Source organism: Scyliorhinus torazame, chromosome 22 (genome assembly GCF_047496885.1).
Source record: "Scyliorhinus torazame isolate Kashiwa2021f chromosome 22, sScyTor2.1, whole genome shotgun sequence".
Classification (NCBI taxonomy): Eukaryota; Metazoa; Chordata; class Chondrichthyes; order Carcharhiniformes; family Scyliorhinidae; genus Scyliorhinus; species Scyliorhinus torazame.
In genome coordinates this window covers 39,962,466-39,977,558 of record NC_092728.1, presented here as the reverse complement: position 1 = coordinate 39,977,558, position 15,093 = coordinate 39,962,466, and the positions used below count along the sequence as shown (strand labels likewise).

Genomic DNA, 15,093 nt, shown 5'->3' with positions numbered 1-15,093 from the left:
CAATAGATAGACTTTTATCCCCCTCGAGCCCCCAATTGTTATGGGGTGAGGCGTTTTCAGAACCCCAAAATGTATCATGGAGTTCAACCAACCTCTCCCTTTAATGTATTTGTTGCTTTTCCTAGCACACGGCTTGCTCCCTAGGTGTGGGATTACAATTATGGACACGTGGGTTTTTAAACACAAAACACTGTTTATTCCATGAGCTCAACTTAACATCTTAAATAAACATTGGATCTCTTAACACCCCTTACTTTGTAGATAACTCAGAAAATATTGCAACAGTAAAGAACTCCTTAAAATATTCCTTCAAACTTCCAAGAGACTTAACACCTTTAAACAGTATCACATCAGGTTAAAGGATATATATATTTTCTGTAGAATGGCAGAGACATATTAGCTTGGTTGACTTCAGCTCCAGCACCTTGCTTTCTTCCTGCAAACTCTCTGGAAACACACAGACACACCCAAGCTGCTTTCTCAAACTGGCTTTCTACTTTTAAACTGCTCTCAGCAAAACCAGCCAGGCACTTTTTAGCTGCTCTCAGCAAAACCAGCCAGGCACTTTTCAAACTGCAAAACCAAACTGCAAAATGGCTGAACTGAGCTCAGCCCCACCCATTCTCTGACATCACTGTTTTCTTAAAGGTACATTGCTTAAACATCCATGTCTTAAAGGTACTCTCACATGACACCATGCTTCGTCTTCAGATGCCTTTGAAGATTTGAGGGTTTTAAACATCATTTGTCAGTGCTTCCTTGCATATAACACATCCTGATTTGCATTGGCAAAATTAAAACCACAACTCAAGTAATCATCTTTATACTTATCCCGATTTCAGTTTCTTCTCAATTGTTCGTTCACCAGAGGCCCTGGAGCTCGGGATACAGCTCACACCAGGGAGTCCTACCATGGACTCTCCTGAGAAGCTCTTTCCAGCAGATTTAGTTGTGAGATCCTGGTCTGTTTGTATTCTGGCCCTCTCTACCTTATTACCAATAAATGACCCATCTTCAGTTCTTCACACAGTCCTGTTACTTGCTTCCCGGAAGCTACAAAATGGAGGAATCTCACCTCTATGATTTTGTACCAAAACGTGACCTTCTCTCTGCCGCTGCCTCTGATGGAAAGACTCCATCGTTCATATTTTAAAAATATTTCCATTTCTTTAGAAATGTAATCAATTATACAAAAACATACAATCTTGGTTTTATTTTACAAACTACGACTTTAGGTGAGATGAAGTAACTTGTCAAACACACACAATGTCACACTATTTCTTACTGGTTCCACATCCAAGTCACCTTCTGCTCCATTCTCACCAAAATCACTTACTTCCTGCTTTCCAGAGAGTGTTGACACAAAGTGATGGCTGTAGGTTTCGGTGTTCACCTATGTCAGCCCTTGTTTAATCAGTATTCTGACAAACCTAGAACATACAATAGAACATTACAGCGCAGTACAAGCCCTTCGGCCCTCGATGTTGCGCCCACCTGTGAAACCCATCTACACTATTCCCTTATCGTCCATATGTCTATCCAATGACCATTTGAATGCCCTTAGTGTTGGCGAGTCCACTACTGTTGCAGGCAGGGCATTCTTACTGGCCTGGCTTCTTCTCACTCTATCCACCCCAGTAACAAACCACTTCCCGACCAGTACTTAGTGTTGTGGGAGTGCAAAAGGACGTTGTGCTGGCCATTGAATGGATGGACCAAGTAGCCGCAGGTTGCATCCTGCCAATCGGTGGCTGGGGACGAGCCGAGCAGCGCGCAAAGGATGAGCAATAGAGCAGAGCTCCAAGCTGGGGCCACCACTGTTAACATCCCGTCCACGTGGATGCCTGTCAGCCCATTTCCCCCCTCCCCCCACCGCTCTGCGTGCGGTGACCAGCACACAGCCCAGACTTGCACCCCCTGCCCCCACAAACGGCGCAATCAATCAGTGACTGCCTGCCGCCGGCATTCTTAAATGCCGGTCGAGGCAGTTGGGAGCTTTTTCCCGCGATCGGGAATGCCACAACCAATCGCCCCGCGACCCTCCCGATACCCACTGTTCTATCAGTACTGAACCTCTGACAGTGCCGTGCTCCCTCAGTACTGACCCTCCGACAATGCAGAACTCCCTCAGTACTGACTCTCCGACAGTGCAGCACTCCCTCAGCACTGACCCTCTGACAGTGCAGCACTCCCTCAGTACTGACCCTCTGACAGTGCAGCACTCCCTCAGCACTGACCCTCTGACAGTGCAGCACTCCCTCAGCACTGACCTGTTGACCGGACAACACTTCCTCAGTACTGACCCTCTTGACAGTGCAGCACTTCCTCAGTACTGATCCTCTGACAGTGCAGCACTCCCTCAGTACAGACCCTCCGACAGTGCAGCACTTCCTCAGTACTGACCCTCTTAACAGTGCAGCACTCCCTCAGCACTGACACTCTGACCGTGCCGTGCTCCCTCAGTACTGACCCTCCGACAATGCAGAACTCCCTCAGTACTGATTCTCCGACAGTGCAGCACTCCCTCAGCACTGACCCTCTGACAGTGCAGCACTCCCTCAGTACTGACCCTCTGACAGTGCAGCACTCCCTCAGCACTGACCTGCTGACCGGACAACACTTCCTCAGTAGTGACCCTCTTGACAGTGCAGCACTTCCTCAGTACTGATCCTCTGACAGTGCAGCACTCCCTCAGTACAGACCCTCCGACAGTGCAGCACTTCCTCAGTACTGACCCTCTTAACAGTGCAGCACTCCCTCAGCACTGACACTCTGACAGTGCAGCACTCCCTCAGCACTGACCCTCCGACAGTGCAGCACTTCCTCAGTACTGACCCTCTGACAGTGCAGCACTCCCTCAGTACTGACCCTCTGAAATTGCAGCACTCCCTCAGCACTGACCTGCTGACCGGGCAACACTTCCTCAGTACTGACCCTCTTGACAGTGCAGCACTCCCTCAGTACTGATCCTCTGACAGTGCAGCACTCCCTCAGTAGAGACCCTCCGACAGTGCAGCACTTCCTCAGTACTGACCCTCTTAACAGTGCAGCACTCCCTCACCACCGACCCTCTGACAGTGCAGCACCCCCTCAGCACTGACCCTCTGACAGTGCAGCACCCCCTCAGCACTGACCCTCTGACAGTGCAGCACTCCCTCAGTACAGACCCTCCGACAGTGCAGCACTTCCTCAGTACTGACCCTTTTAACAGTGCAGCACTCTCTCAGCACTGACCCTCTGACAGTGCAGCACTCTCTCAGCACTGACCCTCCGACAGTGCAGCACTCCCTCAGTAGAGACCCTCCGACAGTGCAGCACTTCCTCAGTACTGACCCTCTTAACAGTGCAGCACTCCCTCAGCACCGACCCTCTGACAGTGCAGCACCCCCTCAGCACTGACCCTCTGACAGTGCAGCACCCCCTCAGCACTGACCCTCTGACAGTGCAGCACTCCCTCAGTACAGACCCTCCGACAGTGCAGCACTTCCTCAGTACTGACCCTTTTAACAGTGCAGCACTCTCTCAGCACTGACCCTCTGACAGTGCAGCACTCTCTCAGCACTGACCCTCCGACAGTGCAGCACTTCCTCAGTACTGACCCTCTCTCTGAAAGTGCAGCACTCCCTCAGTACTGACCCTCTGACAGTGCAGCACTCCTTCAGCACTGACCCTCTGACAGTGCAGCACTCCCTGAGTTCTGACCCTCTGACAGTGCAGCACTCCCTCAGCACCGACCCTCTGACAGTGCAGCACTCCCTCAGTACTGACCCTCTGACAGTGCAGCACTCCCTCAGCACTGACCCTCTGACAGTGCAGCACTCCCTCAGTACTGACCCTCTGACAGTGCAGCACTCCCTCAGCACTGACCCTCTGACAGTGCAGCACTCCCTCAGCACTGACCCTCTGACAGTGCAGCACTCCCTCAGTACTGACCCTCTGACAGTGCAGCACTCCCTCAGCACCAACCCTCTTACAGTGCCGCACTCCCTCAGTACTGATCCTCCAACAGTCAGTGCTCCCTCAAGAGTGCACTAGAATGTCAGCCTGAATTTTGTTGTCGAAGGTTTGGAGTGTGACTATGCTGAAGGGATTGTATCCCTGTAGCACTGTCAATGTGTCGGCACGTTAGATCCAGGTCTGTTATTCAATATGCTCTCTTTTTTTTGTTGCAGATATGGTGGCTGTCCTGGCAGAAACCACAGGGCTGCCTGCAATCCAGAAACTGAGGAACAGGATGCAAAACCATCCGGAGGGAAACCAGATTCTGCAGTAAGTGCAGCTGAATACCCACACTGGGGTAAAGGTGTTCGAGACACTAAAATGCACAGGTGCTTTTATTTCTTCTCTGTAACAGTGAAAAGCTGAAATCGAAGCAGGAGGAGCTGAGAATGAAAAATCTAAATACGGGATAGGAACCAGAGGACACAGCGTGAGGTACAGGGGTCAGCGGGAAGGACACTGGGTGAAGTATAGGGGTCAGAAGGCAGGACACTAGGTGAGGTACAGGGGTCAGAGGGCCGGACAATGATTAAGGTAAAAGATCCCATAGTTTGACATTATTTGAAGCGAGCAGGTTTCTTTGGATTTTAGCAGAGGGAGGAGAATATGTTAGGATTGCAGCTTCCGATCGCCTCGGGAACAGAGGGAGTTATGTATATTCACATTGAGGGCAGCACGGTGGTGCAGTGGTTAGCACTGCTGCCTCAGTGCCGAGGTCCCAGGTTCGATCCTGGCTCTGGGTCACTGTCCGTGTGGAGTTTGCACATTCTGTTTCTAATTTGTGTTTCTCTTTATTTGGCTCTGAATATGGTCGCCTTCCTTAATTCTAATTACCTTTTGCTCTGGAGTCGGCAGGTATCTCTCGATACCGCCACAAGGTTCAAACCAAATACTGATCAAAGACTCGATACATCAGTTAGTTAGTTCAAAGTCAAATGCTTATTTATTTACACACACAGTTAAATATAATCATGCACAAATACTACAGACTAAACTATCACTACTGCTAAAGCCTATACTTAGCTTCGGGCGCCCACTCAGTCAGAGGAACAATGGCCGTTGTTCAGTTCTGAGGCTGCTGGGGTTGCAGTGGTGAAGGGGAATAGCTAAGATCGTCTGTCTGGTAGCGTGCGTTGACCTTGGACTTACTTGTTCTGGTGCAGCTTTTGGGCAGGTCTCTCCTCGGTGAGAGCCGGAGCCAAGAGAACAATTCTCTCTTGGGGATTCCTTCTTATACCCAAAGGGGCTTCGCGCGCTTTTGGGCGGGCCTTGAACTTGGCCCCAATTAATTGAGCCGTTTCTCAATCATTCCTATCGATTTCCTCCAATAAAGGGGCGGGTGCTCTGATGGTTGGGCGTGTCCTAGGTGGCCGTTGGCCTGCTTTGTTCTGGTCTCCCCTGGCGCCGGGGTGTCTGCCTTGGTATCGTTTACTTAAATTACATAGATTACATAGAACATACAGTGCAGAAGGAGGCCATTCGGCCCATCGAGTCTGCACCGACCCACATTAATCCCTCACTTCCACCCAATAACCCCTCCCAACCCTTATGGACACTACGGGTAATTTAGCATGGCCAATCCACCTAACCTGCACGTCTTTGGACTGTGGGAGGAAACCGGAGCACCCGGAGGAAACCCACGCGGACACGGGGAGAACGTGCAAACTCCGCACAGACAGTGACCCAGCGGGGAATCGAACCTGGGACCCTGGCGCTGTGAAGCCACAGTGCTAATCACTTGTGCTACCGTGCTGCCCTAAATGTTACTCTTTTGTCCCCGGAGATGGCTCATTAGTATGGTAATGGCTTTGCAGTTTCGGTCTTGTCTGGGTGCTGCGGCTCCAATATACAGACAAACCCTGAACCTGCTTGCTTTCTCAGTATTGTCCATTTTCCTTGCAATCTTTGCAAAGTGTCCATTTTGTAATCGGGAAGTGGCCATCCCAGATGGCTACAATTCTCTCCGTGTTTGTGTGGGTTTCGCCCCCACAACACAAAGATGTGCAGGGTAGGTGGATTGGCCACGCCTAAGTTGCCCCTTAATTGGAAAAAATGAATTGGGTACTCTAAATTTATAAAAGAAAATATATATTCACATTGATAGGTAGTGATTGAGGGGAGAGAAGACTGGGAATGTCAGCACAGTGTATTGTCGTCATTCCATGCTGTTCACTCCATTCCCAAGGTCAGGATTTTACTGTGGCCCTGGCATTCTTGCTTGTAGGGAGAGACCTCGGATCAGTACATCCACATTGGATTTGGCCAGCCTGAGAGAGTTACCTGAAGGAACGTTTGGCAAAGAGTACGTCCGCTTCCTTGATGTTAATGTGAGTGTGATGTTTTCCTGACCCGTCCCGATCATACCTGGGCAAGTGAGAGAATGCTGCTGTATCTAGCACCAAATAGTCACTATTACCAGCTTTAGCTGGATAAGTGGCTTTGTAAATAAAAAAAATGAGCGCTTACTGTAATATTCATAGAGGATAGGCATTGAGTCACTGCAGTGTACACATACGTCTGTACCACATAGGGCAAGTTTCACTGAAGGGTGTATTATCTACTAGTTTCTGCTCTGCATGTCGGAGAGAGAATGGGAAGTTTAATCTGATTTGGCAGAGGCCTGGGCAGCAGAAATTAGATGCACACAATACTGCGATAGGCAGACAGCTCTAAAGAAATAAGAGGAATCAGAGTGGGCAAATGGGAGGGAGTGAATAAATGTAAATTGCTGGAGCATTCTCAATGAGCTGGACGAGCTGCAGGCACAAGTCACCACATTGGACTTTGATATGGTAATAACAGAGAACTGGCTCAAAGCTAGGGGGAGACTTTGGCCTTGTGCTAATCATAGAATTTACAGTATAGAACATAGAACGTATAGCGCAGAAGGAGGCCATTCGCCCATCGAGTCCGCATCAATCCACTTAAGCCCTCACTTCCACCCTATTCCCGTAACCCAATAACCCCTCCCAAACCATTTTGGTCAGTAAGAACAATTTATGGCCAATCCACCTAACCTGCAAGTCTTTGGACTGTGCAGGTTAGGTGGCCTAGACTAGAAGGAGGTCATTCGACCCATCGAGTCTGCACCGCACTTAAGCCCACACCTGCACCCAATCCCCGCAACCCAGCAACGCCACTCAACACTTTTGGACACTAAGGGCAATTTAACATGGCCAATACACCTAACCTGCACGTCTTTGGACTGTGGGAGGAAACCGGAGCACCCGGAGGAAACCCACGCAGACACGGGGAGGACGTGCAGACTCCGCACAGACAGCGACTCAAGCCGGGAATCGAACCTGGGACCTGGAGCTGTGAAGCGACAGTGCTAACCACTATGCTACCGTGCAGCCCATAATGTCACTGGACCAATAATACAGAGGCCCTGGCCAATTCTTTGGGGACCCTAGTTCAAATCCCACCACGGCAGCTGGTGGAATTCAAAATTCAGTCAGTAAATCTGGAATATAAAGTTCGACCATCCATTATCGTAAAAAGTGAGGTCCTTTAGAGAAGGAAAGCTGACATCTTTACATGCTCTGAAATGGCCCAGGGCTCAGGAATTACCCTGTCAGCAATGCCCACATCCCATGAAACAAACTAAAATACAGGGAAGGTGAAAGAGGATGGCACTTCTGAGAAGAATAACTACAGAAAAATGTGGTTGAAGAGGATCAGGCAGCAATGTGGAGTGGTGGACTCTGGGTTAATGAATTTAGATGGGCTATATTGCCTGGTTCATCTACAATTCTCAGAACAGGTGCAGCACGGTAGCACATTGGGTAACACTTGCTTCATAGCTCCAGGGTCCCAGGTTTAATTCTCGGCTTGGGTCACTGTCTGCACGTTCTCCCCGTGTCTGCGTGGGTTTCCTCCGGGTGCTCCGGTTTCCTCCCACAAGTCCCGAAAGACGTGCTGTTTGGTAATTTGGGCATTCTGAATTGTCTCTCTGTGTACCTGAACAGGTGCTGGAATGTGGCGACTAGGAGCTTTTCACAATAACTTCATTGCAGTGTTAACGTAAGCCTACTTGTGACAATAAAGATTATGATTAAGTTATAACTCCAAGACTTGAGTTTAGTGTATGTGACCAGCGCACTGGGTCCGTGGCGGAGTCGTGCCCGCTGGTTCCGTGGCGGAGGCGTGCCCGCTGGGTCCGTGGCGGGGGCGTGCCCGCTGGGTCCATGGTGGAGGTGTACCCGCTAGGTCCGTGGTGGAGGCATGCCCGCTGGATCCATCGTGGAGCGTCAGCACACATCAGTTCCTTTTTGTTTTCCAGCGAGTCACTCCGGACAGTCGGATGCCTGTGAAGTTTGTTGATGACGAGGAACTTGCCTATGTGATCCAGCGGTACCGCGAAGTGCATGACTTCATGCACACATTGCTGGGCATGCCCACTAACATACTCGGTAAGTCTGATCACCTGAGACAACTTTCTATTGATCAGGATTAGAACATATGACCTTCTTGTCAGATAATTTCTCGGGTTAACTTCTTTGAGTACCTACATTGATAGTTAACTACAACAAACACTTCCTTAGCCTTTCACACTCCATCCATATCCTAATCAGCAATTATAAATGATGAGACCACAAAATTGTGCCAGTTTTCTATCTCGTGGATTGAAATGGCAGCTAAGACTGATGGATTAAAAGTCCTCTTTGCTGGTTGTAAGGGTATGAACAATGAAAAGCAATAGATTGGAGGAAGTCATTGAATAAAGCCTGAGTAGCGCATGTGTGAAACACCGTTAAAAGTATAATTTCAAGAAAACGGGACAAATATATGCTGAAAGTCAGACTAAACAAATGATTAACAAACAGATTGAAAAGTCTAGAGACTTCCTGCAGCGACTAAGTGACTGGCATAAGTTCCAGAAAACATAGGCATTAAAAGAGGCAAAAGGCGAGCCAGGAACAGCAGAAGCGAAACATCAGGGATACGGCACAAGGAAGTGCTGAGGGCTTTGGCCAAGGGTGGTATCATGACCGGTACAGGCTTGGAGGGCCGAAGGGCCTGTTCCTGTGCTGTATTGTTCTTTGTTATAACATTCCTCCCGCACCCACAACCAGACTAGCAGTCAAAGTAAAGGCAGATGGAACCAGAATCAAAGCTCAAGAGACAGTGAATGTTCACTTAGTCCAAACAAGAGGCTGACAAACACCATACTCAGCAACCTCCATGTCTGAGATCAAAGTTCTAGACAGGCTCATCGGTTGTAAACAAATCAGTGTCCAGGCAGAGATGGGATTAATGCTGGTGAAGGCGAACAAGAGAGTTGTGAGGTCCTGACACTGATTGGCCATACTAAATTGCCCATAGTGTCAAAAAGGTTAGGTGGGGTTACTGTGTTGTGGGGATAGTGTGGAGGTGTGCACTTAGGTGGGTTGGTCTTTCCGATGCGGACTCAATGGGCCCAATGGCCTCCTATTGCACTGTAGATTCTATGATACTATGAGCAAATTACTAGAGACTGAGGCGGCTGCGGCATATTGGCGATCAGACAATGTGATCCTGAAGCAGGAGACAAAACAGACATGGGCAAGCAACATAACCCAGCAGCTACAGGGACGCTGAAACAGGTCACCGCAGTGACTGCATTGGAGCAAAGTTCAGACGCTCCTCTTCATCAAAACTCCAAAAACCTTCCAGGTTTAGAAAAATAAATGATGTGGAGATGTCGGCGTTGGACTGGGGTGAGCACAGTACAAAGTCTTACAACACCAGGTTAAAGCCCAACAGGTTTGTTTCGATGTCACTAGCTTTCGGAGCGCTGCTCCTTCCTCAGGTGAATGAAGAGGTATGTTCCAGAAACATATATATAGACAAATTCAAAGATGCCAAACAATGCTTGGAATGCGACCATTAGCAGGTGATTAAATCTTTACAGATCCAGAGATGGGGTAACCCCAGGTTAAAGAGGTGTGAATTGTATCAAGCCGGTTGGTCGGATTTCGCAGGCCAGATGGTGGGGGATGAATGTAATGCGACATGAATCCCAGGTCCCGGTTGAGGCCGCACTCATGTGTGCGGAACTTGGCTATAAGTTTCTGCTCGGCGATTCTGCGTTGTCGTGCGTCCTGAAGGCCGCCTTGGGGAATGCTTACCCGGCGATCAGAGGCTGAATGCCCTTGACTGCTGAAGTGTTCCCCGACTGGAAGGGAACATTCCTGCCTGGTGATTCGTTTCGCGACAACGAATGAACGGACATCGCGCAACAATCACCAGGCAGGAATGTTCCCTTCCAGTCCCTACCCTGGCCACTGGGTCCAGTTCTGGATAGCCCCTACCCTGAGCACTGGGTCCAGTTCTGGGCAGCCCCCACCCTGAGCACTGGGTCCAGTTCTGGGCACACCCCATCCTGAGCACTGGGTCCAGTTCTGGGCACAACCCACCCTGACCACTGGGTCCAGTTCTGGACAGCCCCTACCCTGAGCACTGGGTCCAGCTCTGGGCACAACCCACCCTGACCACTGGGTCCAGTTCTGGGCACACCCCACCCTGACCACTGGGTCCAGTTCTGGACAGCCCCTACCCTGACCACTGGGTCCAGTTCTGGACAGCCCCTACCCTGAGCACTGGGTCCAGTTCTGGGCAGCCCCCACCCTGAACACTGGGTCCAGTTCTGGGCAGCCCCCACCCTGAGCACTGGGTCCAATTCTGGGCAGCCCCCACCCTGAGCACTGGGTCCAGTTCTGGGCACACCCCACCCTGAGCACTGGGTCCAGTTCTGGACAGCCCCCACCCTGAGCACTGGGTCCAGTTCTGGGCACACCCCACCCTGAGCACTGGGTCCAGTCTGGGCAGCCCCCACCCTGAGCACTGGGTCCAGTCTGGGCAGCCCCCACCCTGAGCACTGGGTCCAATTCTGGGCAGCCCCCACCCTGAGCACTGGGTCCAGTTCTGGGCACACCCCACCCTGAGCACTGGGTCCAGTTCTGGACAGCCCCCACCCTGAGCACTGGGTCCAGTTCTGGGCACACCCCACCCTGAGCGCCGGGTCCAGTTCTGGGCAGCCCCCACACTGAGCACTGGGTCCAGTTCTGGGCACACCCCACCCTGAGCACTGGGTCCAGTTCTGGACACACCACACCCTGAGCACTGGGTCCAGTTCAGGACAGTCCCCACCCTGAGCACTGGGTCCAGTTCAGCCCGGTGTCTACCCTGAGCACTGAGTCCAGTTCTGGGCACACCCCTCCCTGAGCATTGGGTCCAGTTATGGGCAGCCCCCACCCTGAGCACTGGTTCCAGTTCTGGGCACATCCCACCCTGAGCACTGGTTCCAGTTCTGGGCAGCCCCCACCCTGAGCACTGGGTCCAGTTCTGGGCAGCCCTCACGCTGAGCACTGGATCCAGTTCTGGGCAGCCCCCACCCTGAGCATTGGATCCAGTTCTGGGCAGCCCCCACCCTGAGCATTGGATCCAGTTCTGGGCAGCCCCCACCCTGAGCACTGGGTCCAGTTCTGGGCAGCCCCCACCCTGAGCACTGGGTCCAGTTCTGGACAGTCCCCACCCTGAGCATTGGGTCCAGTTCTGGACAGTCCCCACCCTGAGCATTGGGTCCAGTTCTGGACACACCCCACCCTGAGCACTGAGTCTAAATCTGGACTTTATCCACCCTGAGCAGTTCTCTGGAGGCAGAGAAAACGTTGAAGACAGTGTGCAGGCCTTAGAGTAGTTTATTGTGGTTTGGGGCCGGGGGGGTGGAGGAGTAAGAACTAAGGTTTAGTGGGAGAAGAATTAAAGGTGAGGAGTGTATTGAGTTGGAAAGGAGGTGGGGTGGTGTATGGAATACCCAGGGTTAAGCTTCACGGCTGGGAGCAGGCACCAGTATACCTGTATACAGACTCAGAAACATCCTGTGAAGTTGTTGAATTTCTGAATGTTGCTAATCAGACAAAGATGGTCAGTTTTTGGAGTGTGATATGAGGGAAAGCTGCAGAAACAATGATTCATTTTGGGAACATGGGTGTGTTTTGAGAAAGAAATGAGATTGTGAAAGGAATTGGAAGATACAATATCTTATATTGTACAAGTTCAAACTAGTAGAGATGAATTTAGGACCTGACATCAGGAAATTCCTTGACGCATCCAGAGAAATTGACACAAGGAATTTCTCACGGTGTTGAAGCCAAAACCCCCGGAGTTATTGAAAGAAACAGTTGACACTCTCGGAGGGGTGGAATAGATAATTTAATATAAGTCAGTTAGCCTCCTTTATAGATTGCTGGCTGGTACAACAAATGTGGGCATTTTGCAGTATGGCTGGGTACAGCGCAGAAAGCTGTTCCAATTTCATCTTGTCGATAGCAATCTCTCTTTGAACGATCACTCCTTTGGGAGATTAATATCAATATACCTTCAGTGAAGAAATGTCCCTCAAGTGTTTGCTGGCTGGTTAACCTGGAATATACAAAATATTTGGGCTACCAGGAGCTCTGTTGTATACTGTCTCCGACACTGCCCATTCACTGTGTTATGGGCCAGGGTTTAGAGAACCCCAAAGTGTATCATGGAGTTCACCTGACCCACAACTTTTAATAGATTGTGGTAAGGGGAGCACATGGCCCACTCTACAGGTGTGGTACAGCAGAAATGGAAAGGTATTTTTTTAAAGCCAAACAATGTTTATTCTATGAACTCAAGTTAACCTTTTTAAAACATACAGTGAACATCTTAGCAACCATTAATTCAAATACAACCCCCAAAGACTACAACACTAAGTAATCCTTTAAGCTTTCCTTTTCACATCCATAAGACTTAAAAACACCTTTTTACAGAAATACATCAGGCTTAACTTCACTACTGAGAACAGTTACCACGTTGAAATCAGCAAATGGACATTCATAAGCTTGCAGAGATTCACACACATCCTGCTGTGTTTGCAGCTTCTCCAAAACTAAAATGAAACCAAACGCACCATGCAGCAAAAAGCCTAAAGCGAAAGTAAAAAGCTGATAGACAGCCCAGCTCCACCCACTATCTGACATCACTGCAGTAATAAACACCCATTTCTTAAAGGTACTCTCACTACAGATATTTATATACACACCCATTTATATAACACCCATTTCCTAAAGGTATTCTCACATGACACCTACCCCCCCCCCCAAGAAAAAAAAAACCCATCAACTTCAAGATGGTTTCATTTTTCATCTTTTCACTATCCTTTAAGAGATGCACACAGTAAATAGACTTTTCGTTTAAAAAAACAACGCACGCAAACAGGTATAATAATATAGTCCATTTTTTTTTCTTCCTCCAACTGGAATCCTTCTCGATTCACAGTCACTTTGAACAAGAAGGCCTCTGCACGATCCATCCATTTTTCTACGCCTTTCTCTACCCATTTCTTAAAGGTACTCTCACATGACAACTGTCCCCGACACTGTCCATTCACTGTCCCCGACACTGTCCATTCACTGTCCCCGACACTGTCCATTCTCTGTCCCCGACACTGTCCATTCACTGTCCCCGACACTGTCCATTCACTGTCCCCGACACTGTCCATTCACTGTCTCCGACACTGTCCATTGACTGTCCCCGACACTGTCCATTCACTGTCCCCGACACTGTCCATTCTCTGTCCCCGACACTGTCCCCGACACTGTCCATTCACTGTCCCCGACACTGTCCATTCACTGTCCCCGACACTGTCCATTCACTGTCCCCGACACTGTCCATTCACTGTCCCCGACACTGTCCATTCACTGTCCCCGACACTGTCCATTCACTGTCCCCGACACTGTCCATTCACTGTCCCCGACACTGTCCATTCACTGTCCCCGACACTGTCCATTCACTGTCCCCGACACTGTCCATTCATTGTCCCCGACACTGTCCATTCACTGTCCCCGACACTGTCCATTCACTGTCCCCGACACTGTCCATTCACTGTCCCCGACACTGTCCATTCACTGTCTCCGACACTGTCTATTCACTGTCCCCGACACTGTCCATTCACTGTCCCCGACACTGTCCATTCACTGTCCCCGACACTGTCCATTCTCTGTCCCCGACACTGTCCATTCTCTGTCCCCGACACTGTCCATTCACTGTCCCCGACACTGTCCATTCACTGTCCCCGACACTGTCCCCGACACTGTCCATTCACTGTCCCCGACACTGTCCATTCACTGTCCCCGACACTGTCCATTCACTGTCCCCGACACTGTCCATTCACTGTCCCCGACACTGTCCATTCACTGTCCCCGACACTGTCCATTCAATGTCCCCGACACTGTCCATTCACTGTCCCCGACACTGTCCATTCACTGTCCCCGACACTGTCCATTCACTGTCCCCGACACTGTCCATTCTCTGTCCCCGACACTGTCCATTCACTGTCCCCGACACTGTCCATTCACTGTCCCCGACACTGTCCATTCACTGTCCCCCGACACTGTCCATTCACTGTCCCCCGACACTGTCCATTCACTGTCCCCGACACTGTCCATTCACTGTCCCCGACACTGTCCATTCTCTGTCCCCGACACTGTCCATTCACTGTCCCCGACACTGTCCATTCACTGTCCCCGACACTGTCCATTCACTGTCTCCGACACTGTCCGTTCACTGTCCCCGACACTGTCCGTTCACTGTCCCCGACACTGTCCGTTCACTGTCCCCGACACTGTCCGTTCACTGTCCCCGACACTGTCCGTTCACTGTCCCCGACACTGTCCGTTCACTGTCCCCGACACTGTCCGTTCACTGTCCCCGACACTGTCCGTTCACTGTTCCCGACACTGTCCGTTCACTGTTCCCGACATTGTCCGTTCACTGTCCCCGACACTGTCCATTCACTGTACCCGACTCTCTCCCCTACACTGTCCGTTCACTGTCCCCGACACTGTCCATTCACTGTCCCCGACTCTGTCCATTCACTGTCCCCGACACTATCCATTCACTGTCCCCAACACTGTCCATTCACTGTCCCCGACACTGACCATTCACTGTTCCCGACATTGTCCATTCACTGTCCCCGACACTGTCCATTCACTGTCCCTGACACTGACCATCCAGTGTCTCCGACACTGTTCCCGACACTGACCATTCACTGTGAGTTCTCCCAGTGAGCCAGAGAAGACA

The 15,093-nt window shown here is 50.4% G+C and overlaps 1 protein-coding gene across 2 annotated transcripts in view; it reads left to right on the top strand.

Moving 5' to 3' along the window:
• coq4 (coenzyme Q4 homolog (S. cerevisiae)) overlaps nucleotides 1-15,093 on the top strand; it is a 30,014-nt gene that overhangs the window by 9,801 nt on the left and 5,120 nt on the right. For both annotated transcript variants that reach the window (XM_072488080.1, XM_072488081.1), the window contains 3 exons: nucleotides 4,173-4,269; nucleotides 6,224-6,326; nucleotides 8,282-8,411. In XM_072488080.1, the coding sequence (XP_072344181.1) occupies nucleotides 4,173-4,269; nucleotides 6,224-6,326; nucleotides 8,282-8,411 (330 nt within the window). The remainder of the gene's footprint in view (nucleotides 1-4,172; nucleotides 4,270-6,223; nucleotides 6,327-8,281; nucleotides 8,412-15,093) is intronic.